The 26,892-nt window shown below is 43.3% G+C and overlaps 3 protein-coding genes across 3 annotated transcripts in view; 1 reads left to right on the top strand and 2 right to left on the bottom strand.

The window, feature by feature from the left end:
• Positions 1–11,267, bottom strand: part of LOC121193538 (protein unc-13 homolog A-like) — a 31,826-nt gene extending 20,559 nt beyond the window's left edge. The window contains exons 1-9 of the mRNA XM_041055890.1: positions 11,173–11,267; positions 7,011–7,040; positions 6,644–6,743; positions 4,718–4,835; positions 4,420–4,543; positions 3,693–3,763; positions 3,396–3,450; positions 2,906–2,935; positions 984–1,197 (exon numbers count right to left, since the gene is read on the bottom strand). Of these exons, the coding sequence (XP_040911824.1) occupies positions 984–1,197; positions 2,906–2,935; positions 3,396–3,450; positions 3,693–3,763; positions 4,420–4,543; positions 4,718–4,835; positions 6,644–6,743; positions 7,011–7,040; positions 11,173–11,194 (764 nt within the window). The 5' untranslated portion in view covers positions 11,195–11,267. The remainder of the gene's footprint in view (positions 1–983; positions 1,198–2,905; positions 2,936–3,395; positions 3,451–3,692; positions 3,764–4,419; positions 4,544–4,717; positions 4,836–6,643; positions 6,744–7,010; positions 7,041–11,172) is intronic.
• Positions 11,268–12,580: 1,313 nt separating this feature from the next.
• LOC121193604 (BTB/POZ domain-containing protein 2) lies at positions 12,581–17,583 on the top strand. Its single transcript, XM_041055996.1, has 9 exons — positions 12,581–13,143; positions 13,253–13,372; positions 13,573–13,729; positions 14,055–14,160; positions 14,275–14,472; positions 14,607–14,799; positions 15,974–16,061; positions 16,168–16,314; positions 16,491–17,583. Exons 1-9 carry the CDS (start codon positions 12,587–12,589, stop codon positions 16,650–16,652), a joined length of 1,728 nt encoding a protein of 575 aa, XP_040911930.1. The 5' UTR covers positions 12,581–12,586; the 3' UTR covers positions 16,653–17,583.
• Positions 17,584–18,530: 947 nt separating this feature from the next.
• On the bottom strand, positions 18,531–26,291 carry LOC121192604 (elongation factor 2). The gene is made up of 14 exons (XM_041054345.1): positions 26,109–26,291; positions 24,461–24,675; positions 23,346–23,527; positions 23,040–23,251; positions 22,749–22,927; positions 22,344–22,449; positions 21,840–22,092; positions 21,519–21,714; positions 21,250–21,373; positions 20,873–21,115; positions 20,424–20,777; positions 20,113–20,295; positions 19,714–19,846; positions 18,531–19,210 (listed from the first exon to the last, which is right to left on the bottom strand). Exons 1-14 carry the CDS (start codon positions 26,109–26,111, stop codon positions 19,017–19,019), a joined length of 2,577 nt encoding a protein of 858 aa, XP_040910279.1. The 5' UTR covers positions 26,112–26,291; the 3' UTR covers positions 18,531–19,016.
• Positions 26,292–26,892: the final 601 nt, after the last annotated feature.

The following is a 26,892-nucleotide window of genomic DNA, read 5'->3' as shown; positions in this document are numbered from 1 at the left end:
TGAATAATTCATAAAGCAAGATGTAGAGGGAAGCATAGTTTCATTCCCAGTCTGTGAGAAATATGTCAGTAAAGGCTGAGAATTGTTACAATATTGTAAACAACTCTGTAAAATGAATAGTGTTTGGTATGACCGACCCAGTGAGGGGCATACACACACGCTGCATCGCAGGATTTCACTGACTGTATTCATTCACACGGACATTTTGACAGTGTCACAGCAGGAAAAGCACAGGTGTAAATAGTAAAACTAACAATGGTTGAACTCCATTAAACTGTTTCAGTTCCAGGGTCCTGGTGTTTTGCTTGCTGGCTTACTGTCCTGGCTAACTGGGAAGCAAACATTGCTAATGTTATGATTAACATCTGTGCTTTTCCTACTATGGCAAGTCAAAATGTCCTCTGTGAAAAAGGCCTTTAGCTCAGACAAACTTAATCCACTAGAACTAACACACAAAGTCCAGTTTTAACTTTACCTCTAACCTGAAATTAGATCTTTTTCAATTTAACACTGATCAAAATGTCCTTAAAGAACCCAAGCACCTAATATCTAACATCAGCCACCATGGGCTCCCTCTGAGTGTTTTTAAATTAGCTTTGGTGCCTTTTGCTGCTTATCAATTTAAAAATTTAATTAGTAAAGATTGTGAAGATTGTGTTATTTCTGCTTTCATAAGTTACACAGTCTCACTTTAAAGCATTTATCAGGCAAAGAACAATAGGTGTTGCTGTTTTTCTGTTTCAAATCATTGTGAACTGAGAGAGAGAACTACTGGCTGAACAAAGTAACCCATCTGAAGTCACCTTGGGCTCTGGGAAATTGCAATGACTGTTTTTTTTTTTTTTTTTTTTTTTTTACAATTTTCTGACATTTCATATCCCAAATGATTTATCGATTAATCAAAAAAGATTTTTTTAACAGATTAATCGCTAATGGACATAATTATTACTTCCAGCCCTAATTACACTGAAGCAGGCACACACCTGACAGTCCTCTGATGGTGGTAGTCAAGGTCGTGGCCGTTGCCCGAGCGCGGGTAAGAGAAGCTTCTGGAGTTGCGGTGCTGGTGGCTGATGGGATATTGATGGACGGAGGCGTTGGGCTGAGATGTGCTGTAGTAGGGAGGGGGGATGCTGTTACTGGTTTCACTGCGATAGTCACTGTCCCTGTCATCCACGGCACTGTCTGGATCTTCATCTACACAGAGACACATACAGACATGACATGAGAAAAACTGTATGTTGAGTCCATAGAGTATAGAAGGAGGGGACAGGAGGAAGTTCTAGATTTTTATAAAATAAAAGCAAGAAACAGAGAAAAGAACATCATGAAAGTGATGATCCCAATAGACATTGCCATGTGGCACAGAGATAAGAGGCTCTAATCAGCACTGACCCAATCTTTTTGTACTATGGTAATTACAGATAATATAGATGAGCTGGCAGCATGCCACCACTGAAACCCTATCAGACCCATATAGGTCATTCAGAGTGCATCCATACACGCAGCACATGATGTTCATCATCAGGGGCTCCACAGTGATGGGAATCCTTTGCATTCCCATCATCATAACTGAACATAAATCCATTCTGCTCACTAAGGAGATGCTTTATCTTTCTGTGGTGTCCATAGATCAGAGATTAACATCCCAGAGGGAAGTGATGAGAGACTTTAACAGTGCTGAATCAGTCAAAAGCGAAACCAGCATCTATTAATCATTCATCATTATCCATCATCGTGTCTCAAACTCTGAGCAAGGGGGCTGCTGCACCACTTACACCTTCATCTCCATCTGTCTGGGCGTGTAAACACTAATTAAAGGCACTGAACTTTGTTTCTCACTTCAACCATGTCCCCACATGTCTCACTCACTCACTGCCTCCCTCTCCCCCTCTGTCTCACTTGCTTCACTGGCTCGCCATCTATCATTACCCCCCTGCTCTTTCCTTTTTCCTCTGAGTGAAAGGAGATGAGATGAATCGCTGCAGTTGTGTGGGTGAGACACTTATATAAGACCATCTGCTAATCACAGCAAGAGAGAAAGAGATGAACAGGGAGGGAGATAGATAGAGAGAGAGAGAGAGAGAGAGAGAGAGAAAGACACATAGGAGGCTTTTGTTGGCATATATGCATAGATCGAATGTATGTACCCTATATAGTCATGTACTACAAGTTTCTGTACGCTGTGTGGGCAATGCAGTCCATAAGTATTTGGATACTGACACATTCTTCATTTTTGAGGCTCTGTACTGCAGAGTACCGGATTAAAAACGAAAGAATGACTGATGTTAAAGGGTCGGTTCTCAGGATAATCCTCAGACCTTGCTGTTTTTCACTGCAGCTACTTTCTACCAAAGAAACAGTCGCTGAACGCTAATGCCAATGAGGTCTGCTCATTATCTTGAGCAACAAGGACACTGTTTCTGGAAAGAGATGTTGCTGTTTAATTTTCTAAATGTCCTTTTTAATGCAGTGAGCACTGCAAATTTAATTTAATTTACCTTCATTTTTTGCAGGTAGTGGCAGAAACCACAGGGAAGGATAAACCATGGCAAATAAAACCAATCAGCATTGCTAGATACCGCTAGGGGGAAGTAAAAAAATATGTATATTTCTTTTTGATAATTCGGTTGAATTGGCCATTTAAATCGCTGACAGTCAGCTTTAAGAGCGTGTGAAGGTGAACAGTCTAGGACTCAGAGCTTATTTTATACATATTCCCTCCAATTTATGAACAGTGCAGCAGGACAATGACGGGAGTACAAGTCCTACACTGTTCATCCTCTAACTGAAGCTGAAAGTCAGAACTTTACCCTCTTTTTATTTCAAAGCAATTAAGAACGTATGACTCTCTAAATACTTGTGGACTCACTGTATGTACAGTATGTACTGGATGTACACTTACTTTGTTGGTCTCCCCATAGGCTCCAATTACCTGCAGTTGAAACAAGGGGGTGTCAGTATTGATTATGATTTGCACTGGTGTCCAAACATAAACATGCATTCATGCTATAAATGCTTCAAAGTTCCCAGATGGAACTGGAGCTGGTGAATAGAAAGAGAGCACAGAGAGGGAGTGCTGAGCCTCCAAGTCTTTCCACCTGCCCCAGACAGCTGGCTCAGCAGGCTCAGCAGACTGGGCCAGTAGTCGAAACACAGCAGCATCCTGGAGGAGCTCGCCTCCGGACATCTGATACCGCTATCGATCCCTTACAGTGCAGTGATCCAGGCACTTTTCCCCCCTTACACACAACAGCCCATGTGTGGTTACACACATAATGCACACGCTGAGCGAAAGTAATCTAATTACATCTCAGCAGCCAAACACACAACTCAGCACAGTTCAACACAAACAAATGACAACTGGTTTATGCAAACACAGATTGGTCACTTACAGCACTGGGTGCCTGGTACACGGAGAGGGCGTTCCTGTTCCTCCTGGTATGAATACTGGAGAAATTAAAAAATGTACATTAATGAAAGAGGTTAGCTGGGGACACAGAAAGACAGATTTGAAATTCTACACCACTCAGGAGGTTATTCCATTGGGTGTGGAAGGAAGCACATTTATAGTGAGATTTCATCTTGTAATGTGTAACAGTCTGTTCTTATGCCACTAATTAATCATGTTGGCATGTTCCTAAAATGTGAGGATATGCTTGGATATTAAATCCAACAGGGTGATAGCTTACATCTTGGTCCCTCATGGCGTTGAGCTGCTCCAGTTTTTTGGCCCAGTACCGCGCCTCATCCTCTGGGATATCTGAAAACAACAAGCCACACAAACTCTGGTAATAAAAACAGGTCTGTTGCAGCCCCACCTCTATCACTTGTACTTAAAACTCTTCAAATATTTATTCCTGAAACTTTCTGCTTCAACATAGCATTGTCCTATGCAATAAATCACCCCCATATGACAACAAAGTGAGGTAAAATAACCCATCTGCAAATTTTATTGGACCCAGAACACAGTGACATTGGAAATTGGCCCTTTCGCTTACAGCCCTGAAGCCAAACTCCTATAAATAGGCCAGGTTCACAAATTGAGGAGTCAGGTGTACAATATCGACTAGAGGAAGGGGAAACAGTATGAAAATGACACCTAATCAATGCTAAGAGGAACACAGCTTGATCACTGAGAAGGAAAGGACACAAACAATCCCCTCCCTGACACACACACACACACACACACACACCGACAGCCTTGGATACACTGAAAAGTAGGTCAGGTTAATTAATCAGCCAGAGATTATTGGTGTTCATATATCACTGTTCACTGTGAAAATATACAGACAGACATAATTCATTCAAGTCATTTTCCTCTTTCCTCAAGGGATGATGATTTCCTATAGTTTGATACTGTCATTCTCTCCCGCCTATTGACAATTTCTGATTCTGATGTGAATATTGATTTCTCACCTAGAGGCAGTTCAAAGCGTGTGTCGAGCAGCACCAGGTGGAGAGTGGGATCTTTGGTGCCGCAGATCTCATTATCAGACATGATGACCTGAGAGTCCAGTGTGAGCCACTCCCCTGGACCTTCCTGCATACAGAGAGACGTGAAGATCACACGCAAATGACATTCTGTACAGACAGATGGAAATGATGAAAACAGGTTCGACCAGTAAAATGGCTGCAAGTCCCTCAAGTGTGACTGAGTACAGAGTGTTCATCTGTAGCATTTCTCTAGTGGTGGTAGTGGTGGTTAGTGGCAAACCTCATTTGACTGTCGGATGCTACGCAGGGGAATCCACACAGTGCCGACCATGGTGTCCCAGATTAACCCTTTGTTCCACACCTCTACTGTCAGACCTAGATCCAGGCGGTTAATTTCACTACAAAGAGAAAGAGAGAAGAAGAGAAAAGTTCAAAATCAATGGAAAAAACAACTGACTCGGTAGAAAGTAACTAAGTGTATTTTCTCAACTACTAAACATTTTGAGACACTTGTACTTTATTGGACTTTTTCCATCTTCTGCTACTTTATACTTCTTTTCCATTACATTTAAGGGGGGACTAGTGTACCTTTTACTCCAATTCATTTATTTTACAGATTCTTGCATCTTTAGATTTTACATAAAAGAACACAAGCTTATAAAATACAGAGCATCGTTAAATATTAAGCCAGTGCTTCAAGTGTCTCCTTGGGCACCTTGTTGCATTTCAGATGTTTATGAGTTGCTAGCAGTGAAATAGGTAAAATACGTAAAATTATCTATATAATGTAATGTATGATAACACAATATTCACAATAACACAATACTTTTATTTTAATGCCTTAAGTATAAATTGCTGATACTAGTGCACTGAACTTTTATTTTTGACTGAAGGACTTCAACTTGTAATGGAGTATTTTAACATTATTGCACTGGTGCTTTTACTTAGGTAAAGGGTCTCAGTACGACTTCCACCACTGTTTAAAGAGAAATGCTAAACACACACAGGCACTCATACACACACATGCATGGTAATTACTTGTGGGCTTCACTGTGACGAATATAAGACAAGTCTCCGTGGGAGCAATCCTGAGAGGATCTAACATAAAGCATTTACAAGACAGCAGGAATCAGGACAGAAAGACAGAGAGAGGGATAGAGAGAGAGGGAGGGATGAATAAGGGGAGGGAAGAGAGGAGTGTGATGAAGGCAGCGGAGGAGGTGATTGTATCGTATGCCTGAAGTGAGAAAGTGGGGACTTTAATTAAGAAATCGGGGGACTGGATTTCCCGTCTCAGTGGTGACTCCTTTTAAGAAAAGTGGCTGTTTGATTCATGGCGGTGACTGAGGGGGCACAGTCATTCAAAGGCAGTTTGAGTGAGCGGATGAGGCTCTCTCTGCAGCCCAAACATTACATAACACAGCTTCACTGATGCAACCCCAGTACAATGCTCAACGCCTCCGAATATCATATAAATGCACAGAACTCCTCAGTCGGCCTGCTTGCTGCATCCCACATGCAAAATGATTTTCACCATTTAGTGCTGCTACACTGTTAATACGGATGTCATATTGACAGTGTATTTGGTATTTGTCTCTGCATGCCAAATACTTGGTGTTGCATAATGATTTAATGATGCCAATATTTACTGAAACACAAGCTCAAACAAAGTAATTTAAAAGTGGGAAATGCTGCTAATGATGCCTAGAGACAAGAAAGAAAAGGAGAGGGAAGGGAGAATATGGAAGGGGAAGGGGGGGGGGGGTGTTTTGAAATGAAGAGAGGAGGAGGAGGAGGGGCTGAGCAGATGAAGATCAAGAAGCTGTGTTTAGAGGAAGCGGCAGAGGAGAGGAAAAAAGGGGCTGGGAGGAAGCCAAGGTTGAGAACAAGGATGAGAGGGGCAGAAGTGCCGAGGGAGAGCAGATGAAAAAGGGGATGAGGCAGTTGTTGGAGGAGGAGGTGCAGATGCGGAGAGGAAGAGCTATGTGAAACAATATAGGGATAAAGGGCACTTGGGATGGAGGAGTGGAAAAGAGGGGAGGGAGGAAGGTTGACGAGATAAAAAAAAAAACACACACACAAATACATGAAGCAGCTGAAGTGGAGAATAACATGAGATGATGAAAAGCGAATGCAGAGGAAAGAGCGAGGGAGAGGATACAGAAAGAGAAGAGAGAGTTTTGCAAGAAGATAATGAAGGACTCACAACATGAAGTCTTGCTCCCAGCTGGGCAAGTTGCCCCTGACAGCGATGGTTGTGCTCTTCACATTTTGTACCTTTAGAGTCACATAAGTGTTGAACTTCTCTGTTAAGGAAAGAGGGATGAAGAAGTGGATAAGTTAAGATGAAACATCTCTGCACTAGAAAACAATAATGTGCTCCCAGTCCGCCCTGCAGATATAGACATAGACGTTGTATTTTAGGCATTATCTAACTCCCCATTCCTTCATTTCCATTCATGGCTGCAGCATGTAATATGTCCTCGGTCTGCTTAAAGATTTATGTCACGCTACAGCGAGTCTCTCCCCCTGTGTGATCTACTTCTTTCTATTTCCAGGATCCCAGGTCTTACCTTGGGGTCCATCCAGCTTGGCTTTCTTCACTGTGGAAACACAGAGAGGGATAAAGTCACACACAGGAACGCCATCTGTTTTCATTTCTGAACGCTCCTGCGTGCTCTGTTTTGGCTTCTACACAGAGAACAGCCAACAAGAGGGTACTCAAGATAAATTAAAACACAGTCTGTGCATTTTAAATATAGTGCACAATACTTGTGGAAATGAATGTAGAAACACTACTGGTATGTGGAATGGTAATTTTAGCACTTTTGAGACATATTTTCCTGCCACTGCACTGACAGCATGGATCCAGTACATATTCACATGCTATGAAATGCTTGAGCGTTGAATCAGGAAACTAAAAGTGCAAATATGCAGATTTGGACTGAGCGCTCTGCCTCTTTTAGCCATAAGGTCCAGACATGTTGGCACTAAATGTGGTGGCAACACATGAAAACATGGTGCTGGAAAAACATGGGCAGCTTTCCTGCCGTGCTTCATCAGTGTGAGACACAAAAACAGAAACAGAAAGTACAGCATAACTTACATGCAAATAAAATGCTACAGCACAGATATATAAGAAATAACCACTGTATTATATTATTAATAGGACATTTTTATTAGCAGGAATTCTAATTGCAGTGGTTGTAGATGGGGTGTTAAAGCAGGTTTAAACCATTTAATTATTTAGAATTTTATGATGAAATACAGCACCCTATAAGGGCCCAGTTATATCTGTTAAATTCGGGAATGTCTTTATTGTACTTTTCCCACCTTCATCAAACACAATGAGGATTTTTCAGTGTAGAGTTAAAGCCCAGGCTCTCTCTGCAGCATCTTTTTACCAGCTTTGACGTAACTCACATATAAATTTTTAATGCTCTACTTCTCTCCACCACACACAAACGAGCTCCAGAAAATCCCCACACCACACTGCAGGTGTGTACATATCATGCAACACATGTTTGTATCAATAAAATGCAAATGCAAGCTCAGCATGTTATGTAACCAAACGTTCACCTTTATCACCTCCTGAGAAGTGCGACGTCGATACCAATTCACGACTTAGCTCACAATATTCTCCACAGAAAGTCCACATCAGAACCAGTCGCCATAGTAACCAACACAAAATAAAATGCAAAAGTGCCCTGAGTCAGCAAGGCACTTTTTTGTTTCTGACTCTCACTCCTTTTACTTCATATTTCTTTCATGCAACACGCGCACTCAGGATGAATCTGCAGCTTAAGTGCCACTCTGTTACATCAGTAGGCATAGAAGCACAAACATACACACACACACACACACACACAACTGCAGTGACTCACTCACATCCACCTGCAGCAATGATAAAAATATAAGAATCTCTCCTTCCATTCATACCTCAGCCAACACACACATGTAAACGCATACGTGTGTGTTGGCGTGTTTACAAAAGGTCGAGTTTTAGTTTTGAAAACAGAAATAGCTGAAAGCAGAACATAAACTAAAATAATTTAATATTACTAGCAAGAAGACAAGAATGAAACCAAGCCCGGTTATCATTGTTTAGGCAGAACAGATCAGAGCCTGCTTCTTACTTTAGTTTTAGTGTCAACACTAAAACAGCCCTGTAACATTTCAGTACATGAGAAGGATCAATAAAAAAGGAATTGGATTTTCTACAGTGGAAAACTGAAGCTTAGTAATCGCACACAATCATAAATCTCTCAGACTGGGCGAGTTATGATGAGAAATGTCCACAAGCCCCCACAAACAATATCGTGTCCCAATTGCATGTATCTAAGCAGACAAGACAGGCCCAACACACACATACTGTACATGTGAGTGCCTATAACTTATAAACATTAAGCCAGTGAAGGGCTGTAACACTGGATCAATTGGCTGAAATGTAGGTTATGGGTGACTAGCCTAGATTCAGTAAACAAGGTCAGAGCTATAACTATCTATCACCCTCTGGTTAAATGACTTAAAGGACATAACAAATCACAGAGGGGTCAATTTCTTATTCTTTAATCAGAGGATGCACAGTGTAATTTGCAAGACGAAATTTTGTGCTATGCCTTTTTAAATCTTTTTGGCAGAAACTTCATTCAGGAAGTACCTCTGACACAGCAGACTCTGACTTATGGGAACTAAGCTGATTGCCAAGAAAAGAAAGACTCAACAGGGAATCAAGCAAACCCTTCAACTTGAGATGTCAGGGAATGTAAAGTAGGGAGTGGGTGAGCTGAGTTCAGCCATCCAATGACAAAACCAGGGCTGACATGACTCAGAGGGACACTGCCTTATTCTGAAGGATCATAAATACACAAAGATCTGCAGCAGTCCTTGCAACTGCTGACAGAGGCATTGCACTCCTTGATTTAGTGTCCAAATCAAGGCAGAGAGAAAACAGGACTTGATATTAAGTGGGATATCTGCAGGAAAAGAGGCCAAGTTTTTCAGAGTTAATCTGTATCTGTGTCTGAATTCTGCTTTGTCGGCAGATGCTCCAAAGAAATGCTGCCTATTCAAGAGGCACGAAGTACTGTGGAGGCCAGAAATAGCTCCAGTCAGGTAAGCATGAATGATGTAACAGGAACAGAAAGAGGGCTCTCTGCCAAGTCTCGTAGTCTACGGCACTGATAGACGCAGCCAGTGTTTATGAATGAATAACACTCAGGGTCTTAATGACACCTGGGACTGACTCAGAGCAGGGACAGTCAGTGGGTGGACCTGGCGGGACAGGATGAGGTGGGGTAGCATCTGTAATGGGTCTGACGTATGAAAGGTGACTTTGAAAACCCCTTCAACTTTCCTTTCGTCCTCACACTGCCACAATTCCAGCTACGACAATCTCAAACATACCTCCACATATTATAAGGTTTCTTTGTCCAACAAGATCAAAAACTGACTATCTTTAGGTTCTGGACAGCTGATTGGACAAAACAAACAGTTTGAAGATGTCCCCTTGGGCTTTAGACAGTTGTGACCAGAATTGGGGCTGCAAGTAATGATTATTTTCATTATCGATTTATTGATTAATCCAACTACTGGCATGTTTCACTATTTCCTGACATTTTCAATTGAGAAAATAATCAATCATGAAAATCATTGCTAGTCGCAGCTTTAATCAAATTTTGGACGGACAGTTTTGGGTTTAGTTGTGAGATCAAACATACTTATATGGGTCCTCATCTGCTTAAAATTAAATAAAGACAAATCCTTTTTATTCTATTTTGATTTGGCTGAACAAATCCCTATCAATCCAACAAAAAACTTTTACTCAGGGAGCACAAAATGTATTTTAGAGGGGTCCTGTCTCTCTTAGCTTGGGCCGGATTCCCCTGATCACTGGCTGTGGAGATGGAAGTGGTGTTATGTTATGAACAATCACAGCAGATGCTTATTCATCGCACTGAGAGGCAACAGTGTCAGCATCAGGTGCTTTCGGGGAGTCTGGTGGGAGGAGGTGACGCATCGCTTCAGGGAAAACGCTGAGGAATGACGCGCACCCCCCAGCCGGCTGCGAGTATTCCCTCACGACTACAGCAAAGCGGCAGAGCGGCGGCGGTAAGCGGTGCGGCAGCGGCAGCGGCAGCGGCAGGGGCTTTTCCTCGCCCTCCTCCTCCTCCTCCTCCTCCTCTGACTACCCACGCATGAATGAACAGAGTGGATCACACACACACACAGCAGCCGCAACAGTACTCGCTAGGGTAGGAAACAGCGGTTTTCCTCCTCCATGTAGACATTAATAGACACTCAAACAGCCTGTGAATATTTGCTGGCAGCACTAACAGTCACGACTGGGCTAGCCCGTAGCAATGTTGTCTCTCTCTCTCTCTCTTTTTTTTTTTTTTACTGTCAGATAAAGCATCCATACAACGCATCTTTACTTAAGGTCAAACAGTAAATTAAACAAACATGCTTGCATTCAGCAGCAGTGCCGTTAAAAGTGTCCCACTGGCACCCATCCCCTACTAATAATAACATGCTGTGTCTCCGTAGAGTCGATCAAAGCTGGTGTGTGATTTAATGACTATTCAGCACAAACCCTCCTCTGCTGCTCGGGCTACACTGACTTTTCTACGGAGCTGACATCCCGCAGGCATCTGCCTCTGTCAGACAACTGGTGCAGTTAAACCGTGAGCAAGTGATACTTCACTAACATCAAACACAGAGGTTTTTATGTCTTACCTCCCACACATAGCAGGGACATCTCTAACAGCGGCGTGAGCGTCCCCGGCTGTCCTCTGCTGAGTGCTCCGTGATTTGTTTGGTCAGTCCGTTTGTCTCCTGGTTACTAAAAAAAAAAAAAAACCCACACACAACTCACACCGCCGAACCGTTACCCTAACTGGTAACGGAAACACATTGGCATCGTGTCAGCGGCGCTCGTCTGTTTGCGGAGCTGTTGCTCTTTCGGCAGGACAAGACACACAGGAGTGAAATCCTCGCCCCCCTCTTTCCTCCTCCTCTGCATTGCCTCAGCTCTCCTCCAGCTCTGCTCCTCCTGCGCGCACAGCCATCTTGTTTCAGCGGCAGCACCCTCCGCGCGAGGACAGCTCCCCCGTGCCGCGCCGCCCTGACGTCACGGTTGATGAGTAGCAGGCATGGGTTGGGAAGGAGGGAGGAGGGAGGGGAAGAAGGGCGCTGATTTAATGTCAGTGTGATGCAGTCAGTGAACAATATGACGACGAGGAATTTCATCCATTGTTTTCAGCGTTACAAAGCATTTTAGATAAGCAGACAATGAACCATCCCAAAGCCCCCGACCTCCAGGGCCCCAAAAGCCCCAGGTCTAATCTAGTCCATTGCAGTGGTGGAAAGTAACTACGCACATTTACTCAAATTCTGAAGCTCTGAAGTACAGTTTCAAGGTAGTTGTACTTCACTCGACTTTATACTTCTACTCCACTACAACTCTGAGTGAAATAATGTGCTTTTGTTTTTAAAAAAACAGGCTACGTTTCTTTTTCCTTTAAATTTCACATACAAAATATGATTCACTTCTAAACTTTGATGGATTATTATAGAATAAAAGGTCACACAGATGTGGTTAGTTATGTGTCAGCTGCAACTTGTCTTGCAAAACTAACAAGAGAACCCCTGATATTAGGGAGAGCCACCTACTAACTTGTCTGGACAAAATACAGACTGACAAAACAACTACATGAATGATTCATGTTTTAGGCCCTTAGAGGCTCCATAATTCAACAATCTGAATAGGGGCATCCGCCATGAGTAGAGAATCTAATAAGTATCTTTATATTATTCCAACAATAGTTGTGAGTCAGTATGTGGGCAATATGAGAATTTCTTGGTGAACACAATAGCCTAATCTTTGCAGGTTTTAAACTGTCCTCCATGGACAGATTTAAAACAGGAACTATAAAAGCTATCGATTAACCAGTACGTCAACAAGCTGGCATTTTAGTTACAATCAGTAAAAAACAAACGTCAAGAAGCGGGTTCACTTTAGATCAAATACTGATGTGAGAGGAAAATGGGCCTCCTGATGGACGTGGGGAGCAACGTGTACCACTAACAAACGCCAGGGGGCAGTAAAACAAAACTATGACTGTCTAGACTACTACATATACACAAAACGATGAAGTGTGTTGTTTACGCCTACGCTAAGTTCAAGATGGCTGCTGGAGACAACAGCGGCAGGCCTCCTTGCCTTAGTTTCTCTGGTCCGGGTCCTTTGGGAAACAGCCAGCCCAGTAACAGCGTTTTCTCCATGCCAGCATCCAACGGCGGAGCGGTCGGTGGAGCTGGGGGAGCGCCGGGTCCAGCGAGGCGTCCCAACCCGCAGCTGGGGCCTGGCGGCGGAGACAGCAACGGTGTTTCGACCGGGGCTCCGCCGACTGCGCAGAACTCCCTGCAGCAGCCCGCTGCGGCAGGTGCTGCGGCAGCCGGAGCCATGGCCACCCCGGCGTCCAACATGGCAACCACCGCAGCGTCAAACGCCTCGCAGGCGGCTGCACCGACCGCCACTCCGGCAGCTGCGTCCGTGCTGGTGTACCGAGAGCCAGTGTACAACTGGCAGGCAACGAAGAGCACCGTCAAGGAGAGATTTGCTTTCCTGTTCAACAACGAGGTGCTCAGTGACGTTCATTTTTTAGTGGGCAAAGGAATGGGGGTTCAGAGGATACCTGCACACAGGTAAGAGGATTAACCGCAGAATGCACACTTACAACATTAGCTAGTTAGGTCTGAATCTGCAGAGCGGAAAGGCTTACTGTTGTTGTTCGCTGACTGCTGACCACGGCAGGTTTGTGCTGGCTGTGGGGAGCGCAGTGTTTGATGCCATGTTCAACGGCGGGATGGCGACGACCTCAACGGAAATCGAGCTTCCCGATGTGGAACCAGCTGCTTTTCTGGCCCTGCTAAAGTGAGAAGGGAGAGAGTGTCATTCAACCTAATGATCTGTATTATTATTATTACTATTAGAAATAGCAATAATTGGCAGCTAAATTGGACAACGCAACGTCAATCCATCATACGATTGTGATTAAGTTAAGACACTAAGTCACTAAATTGCATGACACAATAAAATTGGGCAGTCTTGTATAATCTGTGGATCTCTTGCAGGTTTCTCTATTCAGATGAAGTCCAGATCGGGCCTGAGACGGTGATGACAACTCTCTATACAGCTAAGAAGTATGCAGTGCCAGCCCTGGAGGCTCACTGTGTGGAGTTCCTCAAGAAGAACCTGAGAGCAGACAACGCCTTCATGCTGCTTACACAGGTCAGCTTCACTGAATAATGTCCACAAGTTCTTGTCTTCTCATCTTATCAGGACAGAGTTTATCAACACCATTGCTCAGACATTAACATATGGATGCAGTTCACATTCACATATCAACCAACATGTTACAGATATGCACGGCACAGGAGTTCCACATTGTGCCGTTCACTCAAATGCCACTAGATTACTAAGGAGTTTGTGATCTGTATCGCAGTTGGAAAATCGTCAGTTTTTTAAGTGGAGCTGTCAGTTTTGTGAATATGTAACTAGGCCATCTACACATGTACAAATACATTTCTTGAACTGTGGCGTATTCTTTTTTCAGGCACGGTTGTTTGATGAGCCTCAGCTTGCGAGCCTTTGTCTTGAAAATATTGATAAGAACACTGGAGATGCTCTTGCTGCTGAAGGCTTTACAGACATAGACTTGGGTAATGTCTCCCCGCTCACTCTGAATGTTGCCATTCCTTTGAAAGCTATTAGTTTCAACGTATTGTATTTCAGACTAACTGCCTAGCTGACCACTTTATCTCTCCCTCCTTTAGATACATTGGTGGCAGTACTGGAGAGGGATACTCTCGGTGTGAGGGAGGTGCGTTTGTTTGGAGCTGCGGTGCGTTGGGCTGAGGCTGAGGCTCACAGGCAGCAGTTGCAGCCCACACCCGAGAACAAACGTAAAGTCCTGGGCAAAGCTCTCACACTCATCCGCTTCCCTCTCATGACCATCGAGGAGTTTGCTGCAGGTGAACGACAGCACAGTAAACCAACACTGTTTCTTTACTTTCGTGTTTGCCCTGCTCTCGCTCTTTGTTGATTCTTCAGACTACAGACTTCAGACTCTGATCTTTGTCTTTTGGTTGCGTCATTATCCCTTCAGGTCCAGCCCAGTCCAGTATTCTTACTGACAGAGAGGTGGTAAGTCTCTTCCTCCACTTCACAGTAAACCCAAAGCCCCGTGTAGATTTCATCGACCGGCCTCGCTGTTGCCTTCGCGGGAAGGAGTGCAGCATCACACGCTTTGGACAGGTGGAGAGCCGCTGGGGCTACAGCGGAACAAGCGACCGCATACGGTGAGTGAAGAGCAGATCAATTTAAAAGTTTTATTACACTCTTAGTCTTTTTACAAAAATAGACTTTAAATTTAATAAGATGTCATGGCATATTAATTATATTTAATCAATTATTTACAGACAAAAATTTCAGTCTGCAAAGATAATTTCACTATAGTCAGTGAAAATGAGTCTACTTTCACTGTCTAACCCAAGAAAGAGAAAACAAATGATTAGAGAGACTGATGTCAATGTATTCAGTCAAGAACTGACAATTAAAAACATAATATGTCCAAACCTTACCTTTTAGTATATTGTCCTGGATAAAATGCTGCCAGAAATTTTCTTTCCACAACCCAGTGGGTAGTAAAACTTGCGGAGACCTCAGCTGTGTCCAAGATTCACTCCTAACTCATTCACTACTCGCTTAACAGGAGACAGTCAATAGTTTTCTCTACAATGAGCAGTAAATTGACATTACAGACGCTTATTAATCATCGTTTTGTGTCACCATCACTGACAGATGCAGAGTCGCAGGACAGGAATTTTCTCATGTATAAACTATGGTGCATTGCATTGTGGGATTGTTAGCATGCAGTAGTGTACAATCCTTGGACATTACTTTTTTTTTTTGTTCCAGTGTTTTTCAGAGCACCATGTGGAATGTAAATTTCCACACTCAGAATGTGGACATTAAAATAAAATGGGGGACAGTAAATATTTTGCACTATATAGTTAATTGGTGGTTTGGAACACATACCTGGAAAAAACTCCTAGAATATTTACTAATCATAGTCTTGTCAAATAGTCTTGCCATAAAGGCACAGGTGGATGAGAACTGTAGTCTTCAATAGACCTTTCCTTTCACAGCAGATATTTTTGTCTTGTCAAAGCTGGAACAGCACAGGTGTAAGTACGAACATTAATGATGTTCTCTGCTCCATTTTAGGTGCCCCAGTTTGCAGGCTGGCTCACTACCATGGCTTATTAAGACATAAAAAAAGTCATCACACTCATGCTTTTCCTGCTATGACAAGTCAAAATGTCTTAAGTGAAAATGGCTTGTTTTCAGAAGGCTACTTGGAGGAACAAAACGAAACTGACACACCATACAGTGTATACAGTTGTGCTCAGCTCGGCAGAGTTACCTATCAAGATCTTTCTTAATACGATCCTGGCCCCTGTTTTCTCGCAGGTTCTCTGTAAACAGAAGGATATTTGTGGTTGGGTTCGGCCTCTACGGCTCTATACACGGACCCACAGACTACCAAGTCAACATACAGGTACAGACCCTGACCCTTCAGAAATGTTGTGTCTGGTTTCACTGTATGCAAGCATGCTGTATAACAAGTTTTATTTAATGCATCTGACTGCCCTTTCCTCACGCAGATAATTCACACAGACAGTAACACGGTGCTGGGCCAGAACGATACAGGCTTCAGCTGTGATGGGTCAGCCAACACCTTCAGAGTCATGTTCAAAGAGCCAGTGGAGATTCTACCCAACGTCAACTACACTGCCTGTGCTACACTTAAGGTCTGGGAAGTAAATAATAGAAACATGATACAAAACATTAAACCTGTTGTACTACACTGTTTAGCATTACATTGGAGTATAAGTGAAATTGTATTCTCCTCCTTCGTGGCAACGTTACATAATCTAATTTGCTACCATCCAGTATGTATTCAGCCTCCTCTTTGTCTGCCTCACAGGGCCCAGACTCTCATTATGGGACTAAGGGAATGCGAAAGGTAACGCATGAGTCATCAACCACCGGCACAAAGACGTGTTTCACCTTCTGCTACGCAGCAGGCAACAATAACGGCACTTCCGTAGAGGATGGACAGATTCCCGAGGTCATCTTCTACACATAGTCAACCTCTGACATCGCAACGATCTTCCATCAAATGTGACAACGTGACACCAGCGCAGAGCCGCACCTCACCAGCTGTACTGGGGACTAATCTGTCAGGCATCATGCTGTTCCCTCCATATAGTGCACTACTGTTGGCCACATGGGAAGACAAATAGCTGTGAGGCGATGTAGGTCACTACATGGGGCGTAGGTTGTCATGTGAGATGCTGTCTCTCTCTTTCTTAGCGGCTTCCTTTATCCCTTTGTGTCGTAGTAATGCCTCTGAAACAAACACGACTGTAAACAACTCCACGAGGGAAGGGAAGAGGGAGGGAGGAGCGTCTCAGACCATTCACAGTATCCATGTCACTGCTGTGAATTGATGGCATAAGGCTTGACACTGAATTCTAATTAAGCTGTACGATTCTTCCTTCCTGTACTTCACAGCATTAGTGCAAAGGAGAGTCGTAACTGTATGAATGTACAGTATATCTGATTTGCCAAGAAAAGATCCTCATCAACGTGCAGTACAGACCAGCATTTCGCTCATTTCCACGTCAGCTGTAACTTCCATAGACTCACAGACCTCATAGGCTTTATGAACTCTTGGCAAATATGAACCAAACTTCATATTAATCTTAACAATATGATTATGGTAAGCAATTTTCAGTTTTCTACATACAGTACAATCTGTGATATCTTGTGTCCTTGCTTGGTAGTTGCCTATACCCAAGATACCTTGCACTTCTCGGCCTTGCATATGTTAATTTGGTTGTTCAATGGATGCACACTGATTCTTCAGATCTTTCTTTTTAGCTTTGTTTTAAAAAGTGTGGGCGGGAGAGCTTTCCCTCTTCATGCGGAAGTTAAAGGGTTGTATATTAAAGTGGCATTTATTAACATTATATATGTAACTTGAAATAACTATTGATTAAAGAGTGAGGAAAAAGTATTGTGGTGCAAATATGTTTTTTTTAAACACACAATCTAAAGCAAAAAAACATTTTTAGAAACATGCTTTTTCTTTTTAGTGAGGATCAGCAGCCAGTTAGCTTAGCTCAGCATAAAGACTGGAAATGGGGAAAGACCCTGGCAACAAAATCTGGCTGTCAGTACCTCTAAAGCTCACTAATTTAGGCGGTTATGTTTGGAACTTCTTTTTTGGGGGGGGGGGGGGGGCAAGAGGCGGGGTTCACCCTGGACTGGTCGCCAGTCAATTGCAGGGCTGACACACAAAGACAGACAACAACTCACGCACACACTCACACCTACGGGCAATTTAGAGTGCCCAATTAACCTAATGTGCATGTTTTTGGGATTGTGAGAGGAAGCCAGAGTACCCGGAGAAAACCCATGCAGACACAGAGAGAACATGCAAACTGCACCCAGAAGAGCCCTTATCACTGCACCACCGTGCCGCCCCAGCTTTTGAACAGTTTATAGAAATGAACTATATCCTGTTAACTGGGTAGCTTTAGAAGTGCTGGTTGGTGAATTTTAGTACCACTGGACAGAGCCGTCCCTCCACTGGATGATGCGAAGTACAACATCAACCTCACTCCTCCATCTTGTGGCCTCAGGTCTTGTGTAGGGAAGTTGTGTTTCATCAAATTTCTTTCATTTTTTTTTTTTTGTCTGACACCCAATAATTATCTTCATTATCAGTAAACCTGACAGAGATTACCAATTGATTGTTTAGTGTATAAAATGCCAGAAAATTAATTGGTAATTGCTTGAAATTTTGAGTTTTTCTCAACTGGGAAACAAATATTCAAAAATTAGAAGCTGGTACTAATTTCTAAAAAATATCTTAAATGTTTTTTTCTTTAAAGAAATCAAACTATTCCTTTAACTTCTACCAACTAACAAGAACAATAACAGTATTTCAGGAGTCCCATTTTCATCATGAGTTGAATGTTTTTATTCATTACATCCACTGAACAAAGGTCTAATCCAGGGAGTTTGACTTCTGTAATACTTTATTGTTATTTCCATGATTTTATCTGGCCATGATCCATTTCAATATGCATTATTGCAGCAGTATCACAGTGCACTGTACAGACCCATCCTGGTAGATGAGTGGGGTGAAGTGGGGCTGATGTGGAGGAATAGAAGAAACAAGGAATTGATAATACAACTGCTTTGATCCAATTGTTCCCCAGAACCCTTGCCCTAGGCACTTGGTGTACTGTAGCTGTGAAATGAAAAAAAGCATCACTGCTTCCACTAGCCTACAACGAAAGCTTAAGCTTTGTTTCTGCTCCGGACTGAAAGTCAAAACAATTTGTGCGATGTATCATTAAGCCTGTGCAAAGATTTTAAAGTGCCCACGGGGTAGGGTTAAGAGATTGATTTGGTATTTTTTTTAAACCAGGGTCAGTGTTTACAGTTTGTCCAAGTAGTTGTCGAGGGCAGGAATGCCCTCTTTCAGACCTTTGCGTTTCCTAATTTCAGCAACAACTTGGAAGGGTCTGCTGGCGGGGTCGTTGGGGTCTCCCTGGAGTATCTGCCAGTGGTCAAAGACACATTGAGGAAAGGCCTGGCCTCCAGTGTTACTACGCAGGTCAGCTGTAAACCCTGGAGGAAATAAATACAGATAATAAATACAGATAAACAGTACTGTTTCAAATCGTAAAACACCTTTGTCTGCCTGATGCACATTCAGTCAGAACTGTTTAACATCTTTATAACATCTTTAAAATTTAATTTTTTGGAAACATCTATTAGCTGAAAAGAGACAAAAAAAACGAATGAATCTGAGTATTTTTGAACATGTTTCAGTGTCATCCGGAAAATTTTATCTGGGACATTCTTCACATCATTTTCAACATGTATAATAATAATAGTAGTTATTAAAAATACTTATATAGGTCTTCACGTACAGACCCTTCAAACATCAGATTTAATCTAAATAACAAACAGTCTCTCCCTCTCCCAAGTGATCCTCCAAAATTACAAACCAAGACTAAAAATACAGAAGCTGAAAATCTATTAGATTCATTCATGCAATATTTATCACGATACTACAGGAGTAAGAACTACATCCAGCCAAAGATACACAGACCGAAGCACACGCTCACCAAAGGACTCGTTGACAGGCAGGTAGGCTTTCACCACAAACATGGGAGTTCCCATCACTTGGGACTCCTCAAACACGTGACCTCGTTTTCTGTTCAACACACCATAGATACCGCCAACTACCTGCTCTGGACACTGCATAGATAAGAGGCACAGCAGTCAGATATGCAGTGTAAACTGCCATGAGGACGTTAAAAAACATCAACATAAACATCAACAGCGAGGCAGTTCTCTGAAGCTGAAATTTTAATGGAAATTATAATTTTGAAACAGTATAATATGTAGTCTACAGTATGTAGAGATGTAGTTTAATAACTGAAACTCAAGGATTAGACCTGCAAAACAGAACTAATTGGTTTTTCACAATCTTTGTTTTGCAGGTAATCTGCCTCCATACATACCTGTATCTCCACCAGGTAGACAGGCTCCATGAGGCGTGGCTGAGCGGTGAGCTGGCAGGCGTACAGGACCCTACGAGCTGTGGGAATAATCTGTCCCCCGCCACGGTGGATGGCGTCTGCGTGCAGTGTCACGTCATGAATGTCGAAGCGAATAGCGCGCATGTTCTCCTCACACAGAGCACCCTGCAGGATGAAGACAGCGACTGCTACTTTAAACTCCAGTTACACGGTGTACACTATGACAAACACACCTCATTACACAAAGCTACTAATTTAAAATGTAACTGGAGTCTAAATTAATAGCTGCCCACCTCTTTAGTTGCCCACTGGAAACCAGCAACCACGCTGTCCTTGATCTCATTGAGGTACTGAACACCCTTTGTCATGTCTATCAGCAGGTTGGGCCCGGTTCCATCTGGACCGAAGCACCAGATCTTCCTGGCTTCTGTCACCTCCCACTCATACTTGTCTGCGAGGTAACGAGCACGGGCCTTGAGCTCCTGTCGAGCAGTGACCTCCCCCTTCTCGATATCTTCGGCCAGGCCGTCGGGGAAAGGACGGGACTTCATGAAGAGACGATTGTGCTTGTTAGGGGACTTGGACAGACACATCTGGTCTGATTCCTCTGCCACTGTCTCTCTGTAAGACACGACTGGGTCTGATTTCTGGAAAGAGATGAAGGGAGAGGGAGTCAGACTTGTTCTGCACACAGCCAGCGTCTTTTATAAAAATCTCCGTTCCTCTGTTCTGGCTGCCTCACCTTCAGTGGAATGCAGGCGTGGTCCTCCTCCAGGTCTTTCAGGCAGATCTCCAGGTGCAGCTCTCCCGCTCCTGCGATGATGTGCTCCCCGGACTCCTCGATGATACACTGCACCATGGGGTCAGACTTGGCCAGGCGCTTCAGACCCTCCACCAGCTTGGGCAGGTCTGCAGGGTTCTTGGCCTCAACAGCAACTCTGACCACGGGGCTCACACTGAACTTCATCACCCTCATGTTGTGAGCCTGCAGACAGAGTCACCAAGTTGACAGACTTGTTTTGTTTGTGCTGTAAAAGGATGAATTGTGCACTGTGTGGTACACCAATATTTAGACCACAATATAGAGGAGGAAAGGAAAAAAAAAAAGTAATACGCTACTTGTTCAAAGGTTGTGATGGTCCCTGTCTTAACAAGGAACTGGTCTACTCCTACAAGACCCACGATGTTGCCACATGGGACATCTTCAATAGGTTCCACGTACCGGCCCATCATCAGAATGGTCCTGGACGGAAGAGGAGAGGGAAGTGTTGATAAAAAAAAAAAGTGGCTAAAAATACCTGAAAACACAAGGGGGTGAAGAGAAGCCCCTTTCTATGTCCTTTAACCATCTCAGACCTCTGTGTAGTTTCTAAACAGAACATACTCACCTCTGGATGGGTTTGATGTACAGGTCTTCCTTCTTGCCGGGGGTGAAGTTTGGCCCCATGATGCGCACCTTCAGGCCGGTGGACACACATCCAGAGAACACACGGCCAAAGGCGTAGAAACGACCCTTGTCGCTGGTTGGGACCATCTTGGAAATGTACATCATCAGAGGAGCCTTGGGATCACAGTTCTTAATACCTGAGCAGAGAGAATATGGCAAGTTCAAAATCTAATAAAGTCAAACTAAAGTAATCATCAAAGAGCTCCTCATTGATGATGTCTTCTCCATATAGTGCGTGGTGCTGTTAAAATGTTCTACTGACCCATGGCGGCCTCGTCGTCTCCTGGCCCTTCATAGAGCAGCTCACAGCGGTATTTCTGCGCAGTGACGGGGGAGGGCAGGTGGATGGTGATCATCTGGAGCAGGGCCTCTCCAGCAGGCAGCCAGCGACGCATCACAGCCTTCAGCAGGGGCTTCCCCTCCTTCTCCTTGTCCTCTGAGTCAAGTTTGACATCCAGCTTCTCAATCAGCTTGGCTGTCTCGTCCTTTTTGAAATTCATGATGGCATCAAACACCTAAGAGGACAGAGAGAGAGAGGACAAAAAATGATGTCCTTTTTCATCCATAACTTTTTTTTTAAAGGCCTTGAGAATGCAATTTTTATTTTTATATTTTTTCACATTATTATGATGACGTAAGTTGTAGTTTGCAGTGAAATGAATCAATACTGATGAAAACCACCAAGGTCAGAAATGAAGGGGCTTAAAATCAGTTTTTAACAACACAGAGACATATAAAAAGTTCCTCATAGTATATTTTCAATCACCTTAAAGATAGGGTCCAAAACAAGCTGGCAAAAGGTGCGAGGGAGTTTCTGACCATCTGGACCGGTGGCAGTCTTACTGAATTTGCCGGCACTTGGATCAAAATATCTGGAAGAGGCATATGATATCTAATAAAATCATGACATTCAAATATCAGGTTGACATGGTGATAATGATCCTGTTTTCTGAATTGTAAAAGGTGCGGTTGCTAAATATTATGATCTTTTCCTTACAGGTGCAAGAACATTTCAAAGAGAAATTAAACACCAGCTGAAAATCTTGTTTTTTGTGTGCCCTGGTGGTTTTACTTTTGGCTGTAGTGATGTACACGTGTACTCCTGGGCATGGTCTGTACCACAGAGGGCACTGAAACATTGCTTTGCAGCCTGGTACTAACTCATGTTTACCTGTCTCCCCACAGTTTCTTCATCATGTCCTCCACTTTCTTACACCTCTCTGCTGGTCCCAGCTGAGCATCTCCTTTAGCGGTGAACTTAGCCACATACATCTCAGCAAACTGCTTTAAGGTGAACGCCCAGCCGTGGAGGCCGGAGCCGAACCCCACTGTACCAATAACAGGGTCAATCTGAGAGACAAAAGTCCAGAATTCGTTATAAATGCAAATACAATTTTATACGACAGAAACATTTTAGTCATTTTAAATGCATAACTGTCTGTTTGCAATGCATATGTCATACCATGATGTTCCCCATGGGTCCCCCCTCATCCTCTCCATAGGTGGAGATGATGACATTGACGTTCTCCACAATACGCTGAAAGGTCTGGAAGAGCTCATCTGGCTCCAGCTGAAGCTCAAGCAGAGCCCGGTCCATCTTGTTCATCATCAGAACTGGCTTGATGCGCTCAGCGATGGCCTGCCGCAGTACGGTCTCAGTCTGCACACACACACCTGGCAGAGGAAACAAACGTGAGCCTGAGAGAAAAGCGAGACTGTGTGTGTTGGCGGGATGGGGAGGCAAAAGTGTGAGACATTATGTAATTACCTGAGACACAGTCAACCACCACCAGGGCTCCATCAGTTACCCTGAGGGCAGCGGTGACCTCAGAGGAGAAGTCAACGTGACCTGGAGAATCAATCAGGTTGATGAGGAAGCCGTTTCCATCTTTACTCTGCTTGATAAACGCCAAGTCGTTCTCTCCAAGCTCGTAGTACATGGAGATGGCCCTGAGTAACAGAGAGGGAAGAGTAAAAAGTCTGGGGACATGTTCACTGTTGATCTCATCACTACCACTTCATCTTAAAGATAAATGAAAAGGAAGGTATAAAAAAGGTGAAAGAAATGAGGCCGACACACTGAGAGGGGGCCTTTCCAGTTCAAATGCTCCATACTGGTCTGGCCTATTTAAATAAAGAACCATAAATAAAAGATGGGACTTCAACATGGATAGATTAAGAATTTCCTGTGACAAACATATGTTCTGCCTGGCTTAATGTTGAGATTTTTCTATTCACTGGATAAGAAATAGAATTGTACTAACGATCTGAAAACAAAACAAATGTTGTGATCATGAATCACTCAATCATGCACACTGGAATGTTACAAATTAGCAGACAAGCAAAACAGCACGGCCAGCAGCCGTTTAGAAAGTAGAAACGATGGTTATGAAAGGCTCAAATATAATACTCTCAGACCAGAAACCGTGGAAGCAAATAAGTATTACAACTGACAGGACCAAAACAACAGGTTGATTAAAGCTCCTGAGCACATATTTTCTCAGTCAGATTCTTACAATTAGAACACTTTGGCTATTAAACATGAGAGATTTCTTTCTGTGCTCTTCTCCCTCCTTTGACGTAGGTGGCGAGTTGGCAATATCTGAATATCAAAATCTAATGTTATGTATGGGGGAGTTACCTCATGTTGTCAATCAATCTGATCAAACCACACCCACAGTCCTGATGAAGGAGGTCAGGTAAAATTTTGTGGGTTGAACTCTTCCTAAATGATTCGTATGTTTTTTCCTCCCAAATTTAACTTTAATAGTTGCATATTTAGTCATGAATATTTACTGTAAAGGAGAAATGCTTGAGATTTCCAACCAGGTTTTTAAGACCTTTAATAGGCTGCACAAAAACCTACTCCTCTGAACCACATACGTTGATTTGATGGTGATGCAGCGCTCCTGCTCGTCTTTGCGTGTGTCTGTGAAACGGGTCTCTCCGGCTCGGGACGAAGCAATGATCCCCGCCTTGGACACCAGGGAGTCAGTCAGCGTGGATTTCCCATGATCCACGTGGGCAATCACAGACATGTTCCTGATGTTGGACTTCTTGTCCATGATGGCCCGGATCTGATCCACAGTGAAGTTCACCTAATATAGGAAGGCGGGTGGGTGGGGGGTGTGGGGGAATCAGGGGTAAGGGGGGTGGATTACATTCATCCATTTACAACCAGCAGGGGTTCATTTTATTCATCATATGCGTCTATTTATTCATATCCACTAGCAGATCTGTGCAGCCGTTCCAAGTAGAGTTATAAAAAGAAAGACATGTTTGAAACTGAATCCATCAGGCAGGCCAGGAGGAGTGTGGGCACCGCATAAAGACTTTACCTTCTGGTTCCTAACCAAGCAACAAGATCAGGAATTACTGAGTCACCACTCACATGCTGCAGCTGCACTGGGTCGAGCCGCACCATTTCACAATCACATGGGAACAGAATGTTTTCATTTTAGACCTTAAACTACTCTTAAAATGTCAGTGCACTACAGTGCTAAATCTGCCCTTACATCAGTGTTTGAGGGGTTCAACCATTTAGTTTATTATTTAATGTGTAATATATGAGAGGGGGGGGCAGTTCCCTGAGATCAGTAATATAAAAGGGAGGCCTAATATTTATTAATAAAAGGAATGTGTGCATAAATTAAGGGACGCTAAAGGCATCTTTTAACACCATGAAGCCCTAACATGTTTATCTCATAATGTGGTAAATATATATTTAAAAAAAAAATCACCATAGGCCTGTGTGGGCTTTAGCTGACCCACTATGAAATTGATTCATTGTTATTTAACATCATTCTAGCAGGCTAAATGCAACCACCTTACATAATAATGCCAAATATTAGCTGTCCGGACATTCACTGGCACAACCAAACCCTTTAATATCACGGTAATAGCTCATTTTAAACCATCTGAAGTCATCCACCATTGTGAGCCCTGTAATGAAATGCACTGCAGCTCTCTGTCGGTGACGTCTTGTTGTAGGCCTATATGTAATTATATATTTTTTGTCGCCTCTTAGATGAAATAGAGCGACGCCATCTCCTGCGATCTAACGCAAATGTGCGACGTATTGTAATAACGGTATTAACCACACGCGTATTTGGACATGTCAGGACCATGTGCTTTCCGTGTCACAGCCCTATTAACGCATGATATTTCTGCAGCCGAGCCACGGCGCCTCGATATTAAAGGCTTTGCTGTGAACGTCAGAGCGGGCCGTGCAGTAAAGGCCACAGCCCTGATTATCAGCTGGCTGCTGCGTATGTTTCAACAGATAAGCCTCCATCTCATCGCGTAACACCTGAACATAACACCAGGTATCGGCATCCATTTCACACACACACACACACACACACACACACACCTGACAGGCTCCCTTGCAGCTTGCTGCACCGAAACCGTTATAGCTGTACATGAAGGTTATTCGGTGGAGCGGCTGTGACAGTTTTTTTTAAAGATATTTTTTAAAGCGCCTGTTTCAAAATACGCATTTATGAGCACATGTAAGCCCGTTTCGACTCACCATTTTGTCTGCAAGTTCGTCGGTCTTCGTTTGCGACGGTTTTATTGCTGTAAACACTGCCTCTGAGGACAGGCAGTCCCGGTGGTGACAGGAGAGACGCTGCTGCTGCTGTGGCTGCGGCTGCCGTGTGGTGGTGCAGGACAGAGGCTGCAGCAGCAGGGGGCGCCGCTGCGCCGCTGTCTGGTCTCAGATCAGATTTCTGTGGATGTGTGCACACTGCTCTACTTTTGGGTGTGTTGTTTGTGTGCCTGTGTGAAAAAGAAATGGTTACCTTTATTATGAGTTTTTTTTTCTGTTCTTTGTATACAGTACTATTTTTTAAATACTTTAGGTATTTTGGGTCATCCTTGGGTGTGTTTACTTATCCAGTTGGTTGCAACCACACACTCCATTCTGATTTCTTTGTTAAAGAAATTTGTTGAAATTTTCAAGTCAAATCAGTTTATCTATATAACCCAAAATCCCTAATTTACTACAGGGACTTTACATTCTGTAAAACATACAGCATGCTAAAAAGAGAATATAGAAACTTTTAACTGTTTAAGAGGAAATGCACGCAGATGAAATGCAAGAAGAGATGAATAAAAGGCTGCTGGTCTTGGTTTTAGATCTTGAAGGCGGTTTCACTGTTTTCAAGATCCAGAACTGATGACTGAGAACCTTCACAGACATATACAGATGAAAGAAGGTGTCAGTCTTTTTTTTTTTTTTTTTTTTTTTACATTTATTCACCTTCTTTCTTGATTGAGAAACCTAACCTAACGCATACGTTTATCTTGCCTGC

This window comes from Toxotes jaculatrix, chromosome 14 (genome assembly GCF_017976425.1).
Source record: "Toxotes jaculatrix isolate fToxJac2 chromosome 14, fToxJac2.pri, whole genome shotgun sequence".
NCBI lineage: Eukaryota > Metazoa > Chordata > Actinopteri > Toxotidae > Toxotes > Toxotes jaculatrix.
This window is presented reverse-complemented; position numbering and strand designations above follow the sequence as displayed.